Here is a 15,707-nt window from a genome sequence, read left to right as displayed (position 1 = left end):
ACATCCACCACAAATCTCCCCAAAGGGCCAAACCCAATGAGCAGATTGTAGCGAATTCCAAGTGCTACCTGCTCCCCGTGGTACCAGACTTAAGTCTCCGGTCAGACCATTTGAGCACCCAACAAACTCAATGACTGGTGACATTTGTCGCTTGAGCTTCAAATGACTTTTCATTACAAAGAATCTTTTTCAAAGTCTATAATATTAGTTCAAGCTGAATATTATAGGACTATTTCTGGCAAAGACTATGCTGAAATTTATAAGCAAGCCAAAAATACAGACATAGTGCTTATAGACAACGGCAGGCAGGTAACTCTTAATTACAGTGCAAAATTAGACTATAACCTTGGCTACTTTCCGTATATCAAATTTTGAAATCCAATTTGTCTTTTCACTTTACAGCCTCTTTACAATGTCTTTCCGCACATAATTTATATCGCCGCTGAAAGGAAACTAATTAAAAACTTAAAACTACCTTTTTTTAATGCTACATTCACAGTTTTAGAAATGTCAATCTGAAACTTTGCACATGTCTTTTTATACCCAAGTAGCTACTCATTTTTCGGAACTACCAATATTGGAACTCTATGCGATATACATAGCTGCCATGCAAACTAATCGCAATTAATATGAAGACTTTTTTCCACTTTCTATTACTTAACTTTAATTCGACTTGAAAGTTGTTTATATTAAACAGTTACACTACGCTTAAAGTTACTACCACGTTTGTCAAAATCACTACATAACTTCCTCACAGTTTGTTCTGAGCTTTCATCTCCACATCAAAGTAATCAACGTATATTTTCTTTACTAAATCGGTTATAGATTTTCCGAACTTTTTCACTACATCACATTTTCACAAAAAAAAAACACCAAAAATTTAACAAAGTTTATTGGGATTATCTGCACAATACCTTCCCGACAATTTTAATGGTTTTCATTACGATGAAATATATTTTTAGGTTATTACAGATCGGCACAAAACCTGAATGTAGCTTAAACATTTTGATAGCTTAGCACGTCTTCTTGAGGAATAATTAACCTGGTTACCTAGTTTTCCAATAGGGATGATATGATTTCTAAATGTCGCTTCGGCAATTTTTAATATATCATGCTCTCACTCAGGAACTGAAGCAATTGGATTTGCTGATTTTATCTTGAAACAAGTTGAAAATGATAACGGTTCTTTTAGGAACATCATTTTCACCGATTAGGCTCACTTTCATCTGAGTGGTGCGGTAAATACACACAACTATCGATTCTGGTGCGAAGAAAATCCGCAAGCCATTCATGAATAACTATTACATTCACCTAAATTGACAGTTTGGTTTTTGAACTGGTGGAATAATCGGCCCGTACTTCTTTCGAAATGAAGCTGTCGGTATAGATCGATGATAACCAACTTTTATGACCGCAAATGGTGAGAGTTGATCTCGCCAACATCTGGTTCCAACAAGACTGGGCTACGTGCCACACAACACGATTATTCATTAGATTTTTTTTAAGAAATTGTAACATTGAATGGCCTCTTAGAAGTTATGATTTAATACCATTTGACTACTTCTTGTGCGGATACTTGAAGTCATTGGTCTTTGGCAATAAACCAGAATCTCATCAAGCTTTAGAAGTCAATATTGAACGAGCTATTCATGACATACGATTAGATTTAGTGGAAAAAGCACTCGAAAATTGGTTCATCGAATTTGTTCCTGAAGACGTCGTGGAGACCACTTGAATGATGTTATATCCAGAACTTAATTGTATCGATTGTACTTCACACCAAATAAAGAGCGTCTGTGTTTCCTAAACAATTAGGGTATTTTTTGTTTGCTTCTGTTGGAAAACCATCTATAACAGAATTAGCGGCACGAAACAAAAATTGTTGTTTTGTAGATCTTTGGGAAAGATACATATGTACATACATATCATCAGCAAGTGAAAATATGTATGTGATATGTTTGAGTTATACTTTTACGAGCACGTCTGCGATTCCAAACCACGAAGCTCTTATTGCCATACCATTACTCACTTAAACAATGTTTGTTTGTCTTGCAGTAAAATGTTTTTATTAACAGAAAATCAAATATTTTCCAAAAATTTTCCTAGGAAAGTAAGTGAGTCATACTAGAACCTTGTAAAAGCCATCAAAATCCTTCTCTTCATGAGTTCAATCCTGAGTCTTTAACCTATTGCAGTAGGAGAATATTTCATTGTAGGTGCAGCCCTTGTTGCAACACTCATCATAAACACCGATTAAGGCCGTGTCTCGGTGGCGGCGAGTTTTTGCCAACGTATTCACTTGCCCGCCGTGGATTTCGGCCAGAAACGGAAACCTGGCATAAGGGAAGACCAGCTCATCTTCCAGAGCGTTGCTGCCCAGATCATCCCATTCCACTGAAAGTTTGATGGATTTAATTTTTTATTAAACATCAAAGTCAAAGATACAAAATTGGAGATAAATAGTATATGCATATCAGTACACATACAAATCTCTTACATATACTCACTTGATTTCTTGAATTTTGTATTGAAGCCATTCACGCAAATGGTGCTGAGCACCGCATCCAGTGCGGGACCGCAAACGGTCCTTCCGGTGCTCTGATGTAAGGCCACTGACAGAACAAGTAACAAAGCGCAGATTTTCAACAAAGTCATTGTTATTGTTTTTAATAAATTTGTACTAACTGTTCCAACTCTTGAAGCTACGAAAGCAAACTGATGAAACTTGAGATTTCCAGTAGGCTTTTATACTAGCGGTCTTACCTAAAAGTGTCCTTGTTGTGCCCACACATATTTAGCATAATTTAACTTATTTGAACCCGATATGAGCGATTATGTTTATTAAGCTTCATCGACTCTTTGCATATTTATGAGCGCACACGTGATTAACACTAATGATAACTGTAGTAAGATTGAGGCCACTAAGAAATCCATATGTACATATATATTGGTGCCACACGAGTTCATATGCATATGTGGGCACGTGTAAGGTAGTAGGCTCTTACTGAAAAAATTATTTTTGTATAAGAAGTTAACAATTTAATATTAAAGACACATAGGATGTGCTACTACAATTTCATTGCTTTAAGATTAGTAACGGGTTTTCAATAGGGACGCTACAATATTGGACCGATAGGGACAGCAAACAACGCCATATTTTTCCGCTCTTTTCACATGGAAAGATATACGAGAACAATGAGTCAAAAATATTAAAATTTACTACCGAAATTTGGAGTCAATGGCCTCGACTTTAAGAGTTACTACCTTGAAGACTGCTTCGTTGAATAAGTTTCTAACAAATCTTGATTTTTTGAATTTTTTATTCAGTTTTTCTATAACATCGTTTATAAGTAAGTATATATTTTAACTATCGTAAGCATTTCAGAACGCCACATAGTCGAGTCTTTCGACTAACCAATAGAACAATCGTATAACAAATTCATTCAACGTGAAAGTCAGTTAGAAGATTTTAGAAACGTGTAAGCCTATTTGCAGTAGGATAATAACTCGCTGTAGGAGCAGGGCTTACGGCAGCATTCATCGTATACACCTTCCCGACGACGGCGGGTTTTGGCCACTGTATCGACGTGGCCGCCATGATTTTTGCCCAAGAAAGGAAAGTTCATCATGCCGAAAGGCGACAGCTCTTCGGGCTCAGCGTTAGCTAGACCATCCCATTCCACTAAAAATTAATAAATTAGAAGCATTAGTCTATGCTACCGGCAATAGCTAAAATAAGTTACTCACGTGATTTCTTGAACTTCGTATTAAAGCCATTTTCGCACATGATACTGAGTGCGGCGTCTATGGCAGGGCCACAAACGGCTTGTTGCGCCGAAATATGCTGCAAGCCAACTATGAAGACCGCTAGAAAGGTAACAATTTTCAGTGCACTCGAAATCATAGCGGTTGTTAATTTAGTTGGTTGTATGAGTGTGCGTTAACAATAAACTCTTTAAGTTCGACACAACGTTCTATTGAAACTGTGCAAAGGAACTGATGTTATTTGCAAAAATCTGTTGCGCTTTTATACGAGCGACTTCGCGAAATAAAGCTGACATACTGGATGGGTGCCACCCTGCGGTTAAGCAAAGGCCCATATGTATGAGGTACTCATTTCATATGTTTTAGCCGCAAATTCAAGGACATGTCATGCATCTAAAGTATTTATATTTTGCATGTAATTACTAAGTTCTTAAAGACAGAAGTACGAGTATGCAACAGTAGGCGTACTAGATTCATAAGACACTTAGCATTATATATTATCGTCAAGGTGTGGGAAATGTTTTCAGAAATATTAAACAAGCGAGGAAGGGCTACTTACTCAAAAGAAAAATATTTAAAGGTATTGGCAAAATGTAGTATAAAAAAGTTGCAAGCCAATTTAATATTCCCTATTTGGCCAGCTCCGCGACTTTCGCAATAAAAAAGACCTCAGCTTAAAATATACTGCAGTGGTCCGACAATTTAAAAGGTTACCTTATGTCTAATTCTGAAAGGTATATCCCCAGCGCAGTTTTCAGCGAAGAGGTCTATAGATGGCAGGTTTAGTATCACTTCAAGGACCGCCGTTGAAGTTGTTTTTAAAGTTCCCGCACAGCACAGCGAGCCTCTGAACTCCTTCAATTGGCTTCCGGTAGGTTGATTTCCATACGTCTGTCCACCATACTGCTGTACCAAATTTTCGGGAGTTGGGTCTACACCGAACGCATCTTTTAGGTATTGCCTCTCAAGATTATATTTTGGGCACTGGAAGAAGGTGTGTTCCACATTTTTGACGGTATCGCCTCCGCAATAATCACATGTGTCGTTATTTTCGTGCCCGAACCGTTTCAAATATGCTTTAAAGCAGCCATGCCCTGTGAGAAGTTGAGTTACGTGAAAATCTACCTCACCGTGTGGTCTATTTAGCCATAGTTCGACATTGGGGATCAGCCGGAATGTCCACCGACCGTTTTCGCTTTCCTCCCAGCGCTTTTGCCATTGATCTACTGTCTCAGCCCTTGCTATTTCTTTTGATGTATTGTACGGTAACCTGTCATTTGTACAGCATTGTATCTCCTTGGCCAGGAGGTCTAAAGGGTGTAAGCCTGCAATAACTAGAGCAGCATCTTCCGATACTGTGCGGAACGCTGAACATACTCTTAGTGCGCAAGTGGCCTATATCGAAAAAGGCCACGGCGATATGATTTTACTTCTAGAGCTTTTCCCCATATCTGGACGCCGAACAGCGCGACTGACTTTAGTACACCAGCTAATAGTCGTCTTCTATTTTGCTTTGGCCCACGAGGATTGAGCATTAACCGGGTCAAGGCTCTGCACACTTTTGTAGCTTTTTCGCCTGTGTACGCTAAGTGTTCTTTAAAGGACATCCTTGCATCGAGTATGATTCCCAAATATTTAATTGCCGGTTGTGTCGTGATGCTTACACTCTTTGCATTGAACGTGGCAACTTCACGGACTTTTCTGCCAGTGATGAGTACCGCTTCGGTCTTGCTCTCCACTAGGTTCAGTCCGTTAGTTTCGAGCCAATCGCTTATTAACACTATTGTTCTGTTGGTTATCGAAACTATATCGTGTATATGTTTTGCTATGACCACAACCGCGATATCGTCTGCGAACCCAATAATATGAACGTTTTTCGGTACTTTCAGCCGCAGTACTCCATCGTACATGACGTTCCATAGTAGTGGCCCAAGAACAGATCCTTGGGGTACTCCACCAGAGACTTTATATTTTTAAGAACCTTCGCTAGTGTTGTAGCTCAAAATTCTATCCTCGAAATAGCTTAGTATTATATTGTAAAGGTATTGAGGCACGGAGAAGCTTTTTAGTGCACTCAAAATACTGCGCCAGGATGCCGAGTTAAAGGCATTCTTTACATCCAGGGTTACAACCATACAGCCCGTTCGGCCATGGTCTTTACTAAATTTACAGCTGTAATTGTGGATCTTGCCTTTCTGAATCCGAATTGGTTGGGTGATAACTCACCGGCATCGTCGATTGCCTTATTTAGCCGTTGGTATATGATCCGCTCCAGAATCTTTCCAGCGGAGTCTAACATGCAAAGGGGCCGAAAGTGGGACGGTTCGGTCATTGGTTTGTTAGGTTTCGGCAATAGTATCAGGTTTTGCCTTTTCCATATGGTGGGAAAGCGGCCTTCCTGGATGCATGTATTATACATGGTTCGAAAGGGGTTTATGTTTGTAGTAATCGCTGTTTTTAGCACTACATTCGGAATTCCATCTGGTCCTGGGGCTTTAGATGGGTTTAACCGTTTGCATGCTTCTTGGACTTCTTCATTCGAAACAGCTGGGATAGCCTGGGTTTGTGGTACTCTCACGATCTCCTGATGGAGTGGGGGTTGGATAGGGAAGAGGACCGAAACAATTCTCTCAATTATTGAGGGGGAGGTAGGCATTTGCCCGCCAGTGCGTAGTTTTCCCATTACCGTTTTGTAAGCGAGTCCCCAAGCGTTGTTTTGGACATCGTTGCACAGTTTAAGGAAGCATTCCTGTTTGCTTTTTTTAATTGATTGTTTAAGTAGTTTTCTTTTCTCCTTAAAATGTTTTTGGAGAGTGGTGTACTCAGGTGTACCACGTGACCTTTGGTATAATCGCCTTGCTTGCTGGCATTCTTTGCGTAACCTGGCGATCGTCTCATTCCACCAATACACTGGGGAATGGTGTTTGCGTCGAGATATGCACTCTTCATACCGCTCATAATCGTGTAAGCAGCTCTGTAAGCCGACAACAAATTGTCGGGAAGAGTAGTTGGCCTGAAGACTTCTACAAAAAGGTCTGGGTCGAACGTTGCGGGTCGCCAGTTACTTCTTTTAAGGGTCGGTAAACGCTCCGCTCCGCTGTCTCCGGATCGAAAAACTACCAACCAGATCGATCATGTTGTGATAGATGGAAGACACGTCTCCAGTGTTTTAGATGTGCGTGCGCTCCGAGGTCCTAACATCGACTCGGACCACTATCTTGTTGCAGCTAAGATACGCACTCGCCTCTGTGCAGCAAAAAACGCACGCCAACAAACACAAGGAAGGTTCAACGTCGAGAAGCTGCAATCACAACAGACAGCCGAACGATTTTCTACTCGGCTTGCACTCCTGCTCTCTGAGAGCACTAGTCAACAACTCGGTATAAGGGAACTGTGGAACGGCATTTCAAATTCCTTACGTACAGCTGCAACCGAAACCATTGGTTTTCGGAAAGAGCAAAAGAACAGCTGGTACGACGAAGAGTGCCGTGTCGCAGCGGAGAGAAAACAGGCTGCCTACCTCGCCACGTTACGATCGACCACTACACGTGCGGGATGGGATAGATACCGAGAGTTGAAGAGGGAAGCGAGACGCATTTGCAGACAGAAGAAGAAAGAGGCCGAAATGCGTGAGTACGAAGAGCTTGATAAGCTGGCCGACAGGGGTAATGCTCGAAAATTCTACGAAAAAATGCGGCGGCTTACAGAAGGTTTCAAGGCCGGAGCATACTCTTGTAGAACCCCCAAAGGTGATCTAGTCACTGATGCCCAGAGCATACTTAAATTATGGAGGGAACACTTCTCCAGCCTGCTGAATGGCAGTGAACGCATAATGCCAGGAGAAGGCGAACCCGATTCCCCAATCGATGACGATGGAGCAGACGTTCCATTACCCGACCATGAAGTTCGAATAGCAATTGCCCGCCTCAAGAACAACAAAGCGGCAGGGGCCGACGGATTGCCGGCCGAGCTATTCAAACACGGCGGCGAAGAACTAATAGAGAGCAAGCATCAGCTTCTTTGTAAAATATGGTCGGACGAGAGCATGCCCAACGATTGGAATTTAAGTGTGCTATGCCCAATCCATAAAAAAGGAGACCCCACAATCTGCGCCAACTACCGTGGGATTAGCCTCCTCAACATCGCATATAAGGTTCTATCGAGCGTATTGTGTGAAAGATTAATGCCCACCGTCAACAAACTGATTGGACCTTATCAGTGTGGCTTCAGACCTGGAAAAGCAACAACTGACCAGATATTCACCATGCGCCAAATCTTGGAAAAGACCCGTGAAAGGAGAATCGACACACACCACCTCTTCGTCGATTTCAAAGCTTCTTTCGACAGCACGAAAAGGAGCTGCCTTTATGCCGCGATGTCTGAATTTGGTATCCCCGCAAAACTAATACGGCTGTGTAAACTGACGTTGAACAACACCAAAAGTTCCGTCAGGATCGGGAAGGACCTCACCGAGCCGTTCGATACCAAACGAGGTTTCAGACAAGGCGACTCCCTATCGTGCGACTTCTTCAACCTGCTCCTGGAGAAAATAGTTCGAGCTGCAGAACTAAACAGAGAAGGTACCATCTTCTATAAGAGTGTACAGCTGCTGGCGTATGCCGACGATATTGATATCATCAGCCTCAACACCCGCGCCGTTAGTTCTGCTTTCTCTAGGCTGGACAAGGAAGCACAGAAAATGGGTCTGGTAGTGAACGAGGGCAAAACGAAATATCTCCTGTCATCAAACAAACAGTCGTCGCACTCGCGACTTGGCTCTCACGTCACTGTTGACAGTCATAACTTTGAAGTTGTAGATAATTTCGTCTATTTAGGAACCAGCATTAACACCACTAATAATGTCAGCCTGGAAATCCAACGCAGGATTGCTCTTGGCAACAGGTGCTACTTCGGACTGAGTAGGCAATTGAAAAGTAAAGTCATCTCTCGACGAACAAAAGCTAAACTCTATAAGTCGCTCATAATTCCCGTCCTGCTATATGGTACAGAGGCTTGGGCGATGACAGCAACTGATGAGTCGAAGTTACGAGTTTTCGAGAGAAAAATTCTGCGAAAGATTTATGGTCCTTTGCGCATTGGCCACTGCGAATATCGCATTCGATGGAACGATGAGCTGTTCGAGATATACGACGACATTGACATAGTTCAGCGAATTAAAAGACAGCGGCTACGCTGGCTAGGTCATGTTGTCCGGATGGACGAAAACACTCCAGGTCTGAAAGTATTCGACGCAGTACCTGCCGGGGAAGCAGAGGAAGAGGAAGACCCCCACTCCGTTGGAAGGACCAAGTGGAGAAGGACCTGGCTTCGCTTGGAATATCCAATTGGCGCCACGCAGCGAAAAGAAGAAACGACTGGCGCGCTGTTGTTAACTCGGCTATAATCGCGTAAGCGGTGTCTACGCCAATTAAGAAGAAGAAACGCTGTCGTTCGTGTGTGGTATTTATTTCGAATATGATTGCATAGAGATCGCTAAAAGTGTAATGATCACTAATTTCCCAGTGAGATTTGCGAATTTGCTGTTGGTTCTTTTGCATCCCCACTCGATAGCTCAGGCATTAAAGTCACCAGCTATTATAACTTTCATTTTGCCTCTGGCATCGGCCACTAGGTTGTCGATAATACGACGATATTCTTCGTCGTTGAGGCTGGGGGGTAAGTAGCAGCTATATACATTAATATCATAAGTTGTTGATCGAACAAAACCATCAGAAGAGAAGGGTGCTTCCAGTTGCGCGAAATTAGGGTTACATTTCCATATAACCGCTTTCCTTCGAGTGTCACTTATCCAGGTTACGCCTTGTTCGATTTTATATGGTTCGCTTAGTAGAACCACATCAATTTGCTTTTCGGCAACTGACTGTTTTAATAAGTCGTGAGCCGCTTGACAGTGGTTTGCGTTCAATTGTAGAAACCTCATTTTACCTGCTGAGCTGCCTTCTTGTATACTGGGCACCTGACGCTTCCAGTAAAGTGATCGATTTCCTTTCTACCAGCATTCAAGCAGAGCAAACATTTTGGCTTGTTGTTGCAGTCCTTTGCCTGGTGCTCTCCTTCGCCACATCTTCTACAGAGTCTGGATCTGTCCTCATTTTTGCAGGTTTTTGCAGTGTGTCCATAATCGAGACATTTAAAGCACCGCTGTGGTTGTTTTTACTCTCGAATACGGCAATTTATCCATCCAACTTTCAGCTTCCTAGTCAGTAGAAGCTGTCTAGCTGCCTCAACCGGGAGTTAAATGAGAGCTTTTTGGGTGTCTCCATAGGACTTTCTTAAGTTCTTAATTGTTGAGATCGTCAGTTCAGTTCACTGATAATTTATATATACATATTTATATGTAACGTAATGAAAATAGACACAAAGATCTTGGTATTCCTATGACAGAGAGAGAAGTTCAGAACAGCAGAAAAGACTGGGAAATCAAACTCTGTAGTCAGCCAAATCCATTAGCTGGTGCCTTGCTACAGTTATGTAATCAAATCCGCTTGAAAAGCAAAAATCTAACTTCTAAAAGGAGCAACATATCACCAAGCACTTTAAACTTTAAGGTTGTCTAGTTTCAAATAGATTTAAGATTTTATTATTTAATGCTAGCTTTCCATATTACTTTCCGAAATCTCTATACAATTGATACTTTCGAAATCAATAGTAGACTCTTTCTTAATTCATTAGAACTGTTAGTGCTTGGAGGAGTGAAAGTCAATCCATACGAAAACGCAATTATCTTTATTAAACGTCTCTTTAGTGAACAAAAACATTTTCATTATCATCTGATGTCCCATGCCAAGCTGAAGGGGGAAGTGAATTTCAGTATTTGCTTTATGTAAATAATTCCTCTACACGTAGCTGAAAGCAATTTACTTTGTATTTTTCTGCCATTGAATGGTGTCTCTTTATAAATTTGAAATGTTATTATGCAGCAGAAATGACCTTCACGTTGTTAAGGTGCGTTGTGCAAACAACAAACAACAAAGACGCAATGTCTCCCATGTTATTTTACTCCACCCTCTGGCAGCATTAGCTGACAGATGCCAAAGTGGCAATTTTCGGTTTTATTGGCCATTGACTATTGGCTGCGTTCACATAGAAATCAACGTCAGCACTTTGAAAGCATTTCAACTATGCAATTCGATCGTCGAAGCTTTGTCACTCCCCTGCGCCGGCCAGCTCAGGGACGCCCCGATGTCATTGTGGCGCACCAACATTTTCTCAACACCAAAGATTTTCTCACTCAGAATGCTTGCAATATACACTGAAAATGCTTGTTTTGGGATATTTTTACTGGTTACTGGACATTGGACAGCAGCGCTTAAAGCTTATGCGAGCATGTCCATTGAACATTGGAAAGCTGAATGACAGCATGAGAATTAGATTTGCTCAAGCAGCCGTAGCTGTAACAATGGCCATGGTAATGCCAGCTCTGTCCTTCAAAATGCATATTACCTCGACTGGCATCTAATAAAATTGAAATAAAAGTGAGTGGGCGCCCCCAGTCATAATCCATTACCTCATAAGCCGCATCAGGTGCATGCGTATGGCATCATTTTCTGCTTCTTCCTGTTTAAGGATTTTCACAGGTTATATTGTTGAAACGCTTTTGATTGTCGGTCATTCTGGCTAATTTGAATAACGACCTGTGAGAAAGCCAGAAATCTAAAGTGTGAAATATGTGGCATTGTGGTGATTTTGAGGTAATATTCAATGATGGTCGGCATTTGTACATAGTTATGCCGAGTAGGAAAAATTAATACAACATTACACCTAGTTGACATGACTCACTTAGCTGAGACATCATAGCGTTGTTTTAAAGGATGTAAATGTGTCAATATGAGAACAGTTTTCACATCCAGCTTTAGTCAGCCGACCAAGGCATACGGGTAATGCATGTAGAAATATACAGTGCAGAGTATCATTAAGCTTCGAATGGGTGATGAGCGTCAGCATTTTATTGATATAACAACGGTCCGAGCTAGGAACGCCAAATAAGGGAGTGCGAGTTTAAATACCGGTCGAAGTATCGATAAATATTCTAATGAATCTGTCCGATATCACGCAAATAAGTGTAGCTGTGCACATCCAATTTAAAGAAGCTTTTGCGGAAAGCTCGTGACTTGCAAGCGTAAAAAGCCCCACACGTGCAAGAAATGTAGCTGGCCGACCATCAAGCCGAATTTCACCTTCCGTTAGGTTACATGGCTGATCGAAGATCGCACATGGACTGCTATATGTAGTCCTTTGTGAAGCCATAGAAAAGAAGAACTCCTGTGTTCGAACTAATAAATTAGAAAAACGCTTAGTAGCCAATACAAATTTGCATAGGCGTTTAATTTCAACTCCCGCCAGTTCCCAAACGCGCGACAGTCAAGAAGGAAGTGCTGAGTTGTTTACTCCTCATCTTTTTCCATACAGCTTCTGCAAATGGCGTCTGTTAAGATTCCCAACCTTACAGCATGGACGCCAATAGTGCAATGTCCTGTTAAAAGCCCCACAACAAGGGATAGGCTCACAGAGCGCAAAGAGATTACTAAATCTCCTGCGATCGATCTTGGGCCAAAGATTTTGCCACAGCACATGTACCGATGGTGGCCCAGCGATCTAGTAGTATAACACAAGATTACCATCGGGTTCTTCCCCGATGACGACTCCATGATTTAAGTGATCTGGTATGAAGTCAAAGTGTGTGAGGATATCCAAGTGTTCAGATACGTGTTCTTTTAAGAACCCAGATTCGATAAGTCTGATAGCCATTTTCGCAACCATAAACCTTCCAACGATGTCTACAGGCGCTATGTGCAAGATGGCGTTAAGTGTCACGTTCGATTAAATGGGCCAAAATGATTTTGACAAGACAATTTTATGAAGCGATGAAGCTCACATTTGGTTACATACGCAAAAAGGCCCTGTTGGTTGGTTTTCTCTGTGAAAAACGAAGCATTGGTCCTTATTTTCAAAAATAGAGCCATCAGTAATATTGCACTCAATGGCAAACACTATAGAGAATTGGACGATCTTAACTTGAACAATCTTAGGTTCCAAAAAGATGGCGCCACTGTCATACAGCCAACAAACAATCAATTTATTAAGAGAAACTTTTGGTGAGCGCATTATGGCGCAACGTGTGGCTGTGACATGGCCTCCAATACAGTGCGATGTAACACATCTAGATTTATTTTTTGTTAAGTTATGTGAATTTTCTTATGAACGCAGATATTTCTGACATACGACTCTAATTGCTGCAAAAAGTGGTAAACTCCTTTTACTTCCTTTAGCTGTTCATGTGTGCACAACACCTGGGGGTTTAACTATAAATTCTAGCTTGAACTAACCTCATTAGGTCAATTTTGCGCCAATCTAGAATAAAAAATTTTTAGGATGTGATACTTACTGTGCTACAAACCTCAACAATAAAAGATGCTGGAGATCCAACAAAAAACGAAAGGCGGACACAGCCATCCCTCCTAAAGACATATCACTGTGATTGTCCACAACAAACTTATTACTAGCTGATTTATTTCCAAAATTCCAACAAACTGTTAATCAGAGGAAATGGTAGAACTAAAAAATCTTCTCTCCCCTCCCAGCAACCATAAGATGCTTAAATGGAAACAACTTAAAAGTTTATTCCATAAAGTTAAGCAGTTGCCTGCTGAGCAGGGCGCTTTAACAACTCCCTAACCAACCAAAAACGGAAGTAATAAAAATTACTTTTCAAACTGAATCAAAGAAAGCTAAATGGGAATAGAAGGAATAATTTGCGAAGAGATAAAAACTACGATTAAAATGTGCGAGAATAGATGGGCATTCAAACAAATTGTTACAACAAATTATTCAACAAAAAGTTGCACTTTCCTCCCTTTTCTGTGGCTGCATCAAAAGAATATCGCACATACTTTTGTTTGTTTGTATTTTTACGCATAATTTGCCACTGACCATAAAGCATCTGAAGGCATACAATTGGGAGCGTAGAAAAAGAAGCCCGCGTTAAGCTCAGAGAGTCAGTTAGTTGGCGCCGTAGATGGACCGATTTAGAAAAACTTTGGCGAATTAAACAAATTATTATACTTTGGGGGATTTGCCGCTTCATTCATTGAATTTAAGTGGACGAAGGAGATCAAGTGCAACAAAGAATAGTGAGGTTAACAACAGCACAAAAGAATATTATTGCTGTGAACTTCAGGCAATTGTGTTTGAGTGAGAAAAGGCTTCTTATTTGAATACTTGCATTTAGATTAAGAAAGTTTATTTTATATTGATGGTTGTCGGTGATAACGCTTAACATCAGCTGTGTCAACTAATGGGGTTTAATGTGTATTTGAAAAAGTGGATTCGAGAAGAAAAAGATTTTTTGATAAACATAAGTATAACTTTTTTTCTTTTTACGTGCAGAAAGCATAAAAAACATGTTCTTTTGACATTGCATAGAAAAGTATTTAGCTTAACAACGAAAGACGGATGCCAGAGCTGATGGATGGAGAACTACCCGAGTCTTTCGGACTTAGCGAGTTCTGGAAATGTTTCGCCAATCGGCGACTCCATTCTCAGTTTCGTATAGCTATTTGAAGAAGTGCGAGTTGAGCACGATGTGGGCGCTGAACAAGCATTTTTGAAAGAAAGTCTGAAGGACTAGATTCCTCCAAATTAATCTCCAACATTTTACTGCTTCTTCTAAAGCAAGTTGAAGCCGTGGTCACTGGTTCCGACGCAAACTAGCGACATTCAATCTGTGGCAGCAACAGAGGTGTGTCGCTCTTTGATATCAATGTTAGCGAAAACCGATCCTTTTGTAATAGGGGAAACTCTCCTACATTCGCGACTGCAGGCAGGGAAGAGATTCTTGACCTCACCTTCATCTCGAACGTAATTGCTACTACTGATCTCAAACTGGGAGGTCTTTGACGATCACTCCTTCTCTGATCATATGTATATCGAGTTCAGTCTAGTCGGAGAATGTCCATCTAGAAAGTCTTTTAGAAATTCTAGGAATACAATCTTGGAAGGGTACCGAAGAGGTTCCGACAAACACTCCCAAGCGCGCCGGGAGTAGACTCATTGGTCACCGCCGACACAGTGGACAGTGAAATCTTCAGCTCGGCGTGTAAAAGTTTGATTGAAAATTCATTTTTACCATTCGCAATTCCTCAAGATACAAAACCTAGAAACTGGAATATCTTCGAATACTACTAAGTATAGAAAATTAGAGTTTTTTAGAGTAAATATTGACTTAACAAAATACTGTTCTATGATTTAAGAGTTTTTCTTTCGCCAACTTTTTAAGTGAACATTAAGCTTTTTTAAATATGTCAACCTTAACTGACTTATATATCGATTAATCATACATTTCCGTTATTAGCATGATCCTTTAAAACTTCACTATTTACATATACATTACTCTATCCTATCTAAACGCATTATCTAAATAACTTTGTCCATTCAACATATACAGGTAAACCTACTACAACGCGGTTTCCTACAAGTATAACGCGTTTTCGCTACAACGCGGTTCCCAAAACGCGGACATGCATGCGCTGCTCTTATAACGCGATTTTTACGAAAATTTTTACAAATATTTACTCTTTTAATTTTAAAAAGGTTTTCTTGCCCAAATAAAATTCTTTGCATTTTGCCAATACTTTAATACCTATATTTTTTATAGCATAGCCACCACTCGAAGATATGTTTACAAATTGTGTAGTCAACGGCAAAATTAAAAAAGGGGGTTTCCCCGCGGTTTTAACATCACACAACGATTTATGCTACTTTCATTTGATGTAATCATTTTTTTTTAGTTTGTTCTCGGCATTGCAAATAAAAGCATCAATCTAAAGCGTGTAAAAAATTGCGAAAAAATATTCTATCTAATTAATTGGGGAAACAGTTGCTGTTTTTTCGTTTTGATAAAATTATTTTAAGGTGAATAAGTA

The 15,707-nt window shown here is 40.6% G+C and overlaps 2 protein-coding genes across 2 annotated transcripts; both read right to left on the bottom strand.

The window, feature by feature from the left end:
* Window positions 1-2,045: 2,045 nt before the first annotated feature.
* Window positions 2,046-2,865, bottom strand: LOC126752961 (probable insulin-like peptide 3). The gene is made up of 3 exons (XM_050464013.1): window positions 2,857-2,865; window positions 2,508-2,715; window positions 2,046-2,394 (listed from the first exon to the last, which is right to left on the bottom strand). The coding sequence occupies exons 1-3, from the start codon at window positions 2,863-2,865 to the stop codon at window positions 2,168-2,170; spliced, it is 444 nt and encodes a 147-aa protein (XP_050319970.1). The 3' UTR covers window positions 2,046-2,167.
* Window positions 2,866-3,302: 437 nt separating this feature from the next.
* On the bottom strand, window positions 3,303-3,982 carry LOC126753120 (LIRP-like). The gene is made up of 2 exons (XM_050464305.1): window positions 3,748-3,982; window positions 3,303-3,682 (listed from the first exon to the last, which is right to left on the bottom strand). The coding sequence occupies exons 1-2, from the start codon at window positions 3,902-3,904 to the stop codon at window positions 3,486-3,488; spliced, it is 354 nt and encodes a 117-aa protein (XP_050320262.1). The 5' UTR covers window positions 3,905-3,982; the 3' UTR covers window positions 3,303-3,485.
* Between the last annotated feature and the right edge of the window lie 11,725 nt (window positions 3,983-15,707).

Source organism: Bactrocera neohumeralis, chromosome 3, assembly GCF_024586455.1.
Source record: "Bactrocera neohumeralis isolate Rockhampton chromosome 3, APGP_CSIRO_Bneo_wtdbg2-racon-allhic-juicebox.fasta_v2, whole genome shotgun sequence".
Lineage (NCBI taxonomy): Eukaryota > Metazoa > Arthropoda > Insecta > Diptera > Tephritidae > Bactrocera > Bactrocera neohumeralis.
Note: the sequence above shows the minus strand (reverse complement) of the source record. Positions and strands in the feature narration are given on the sequence as shown.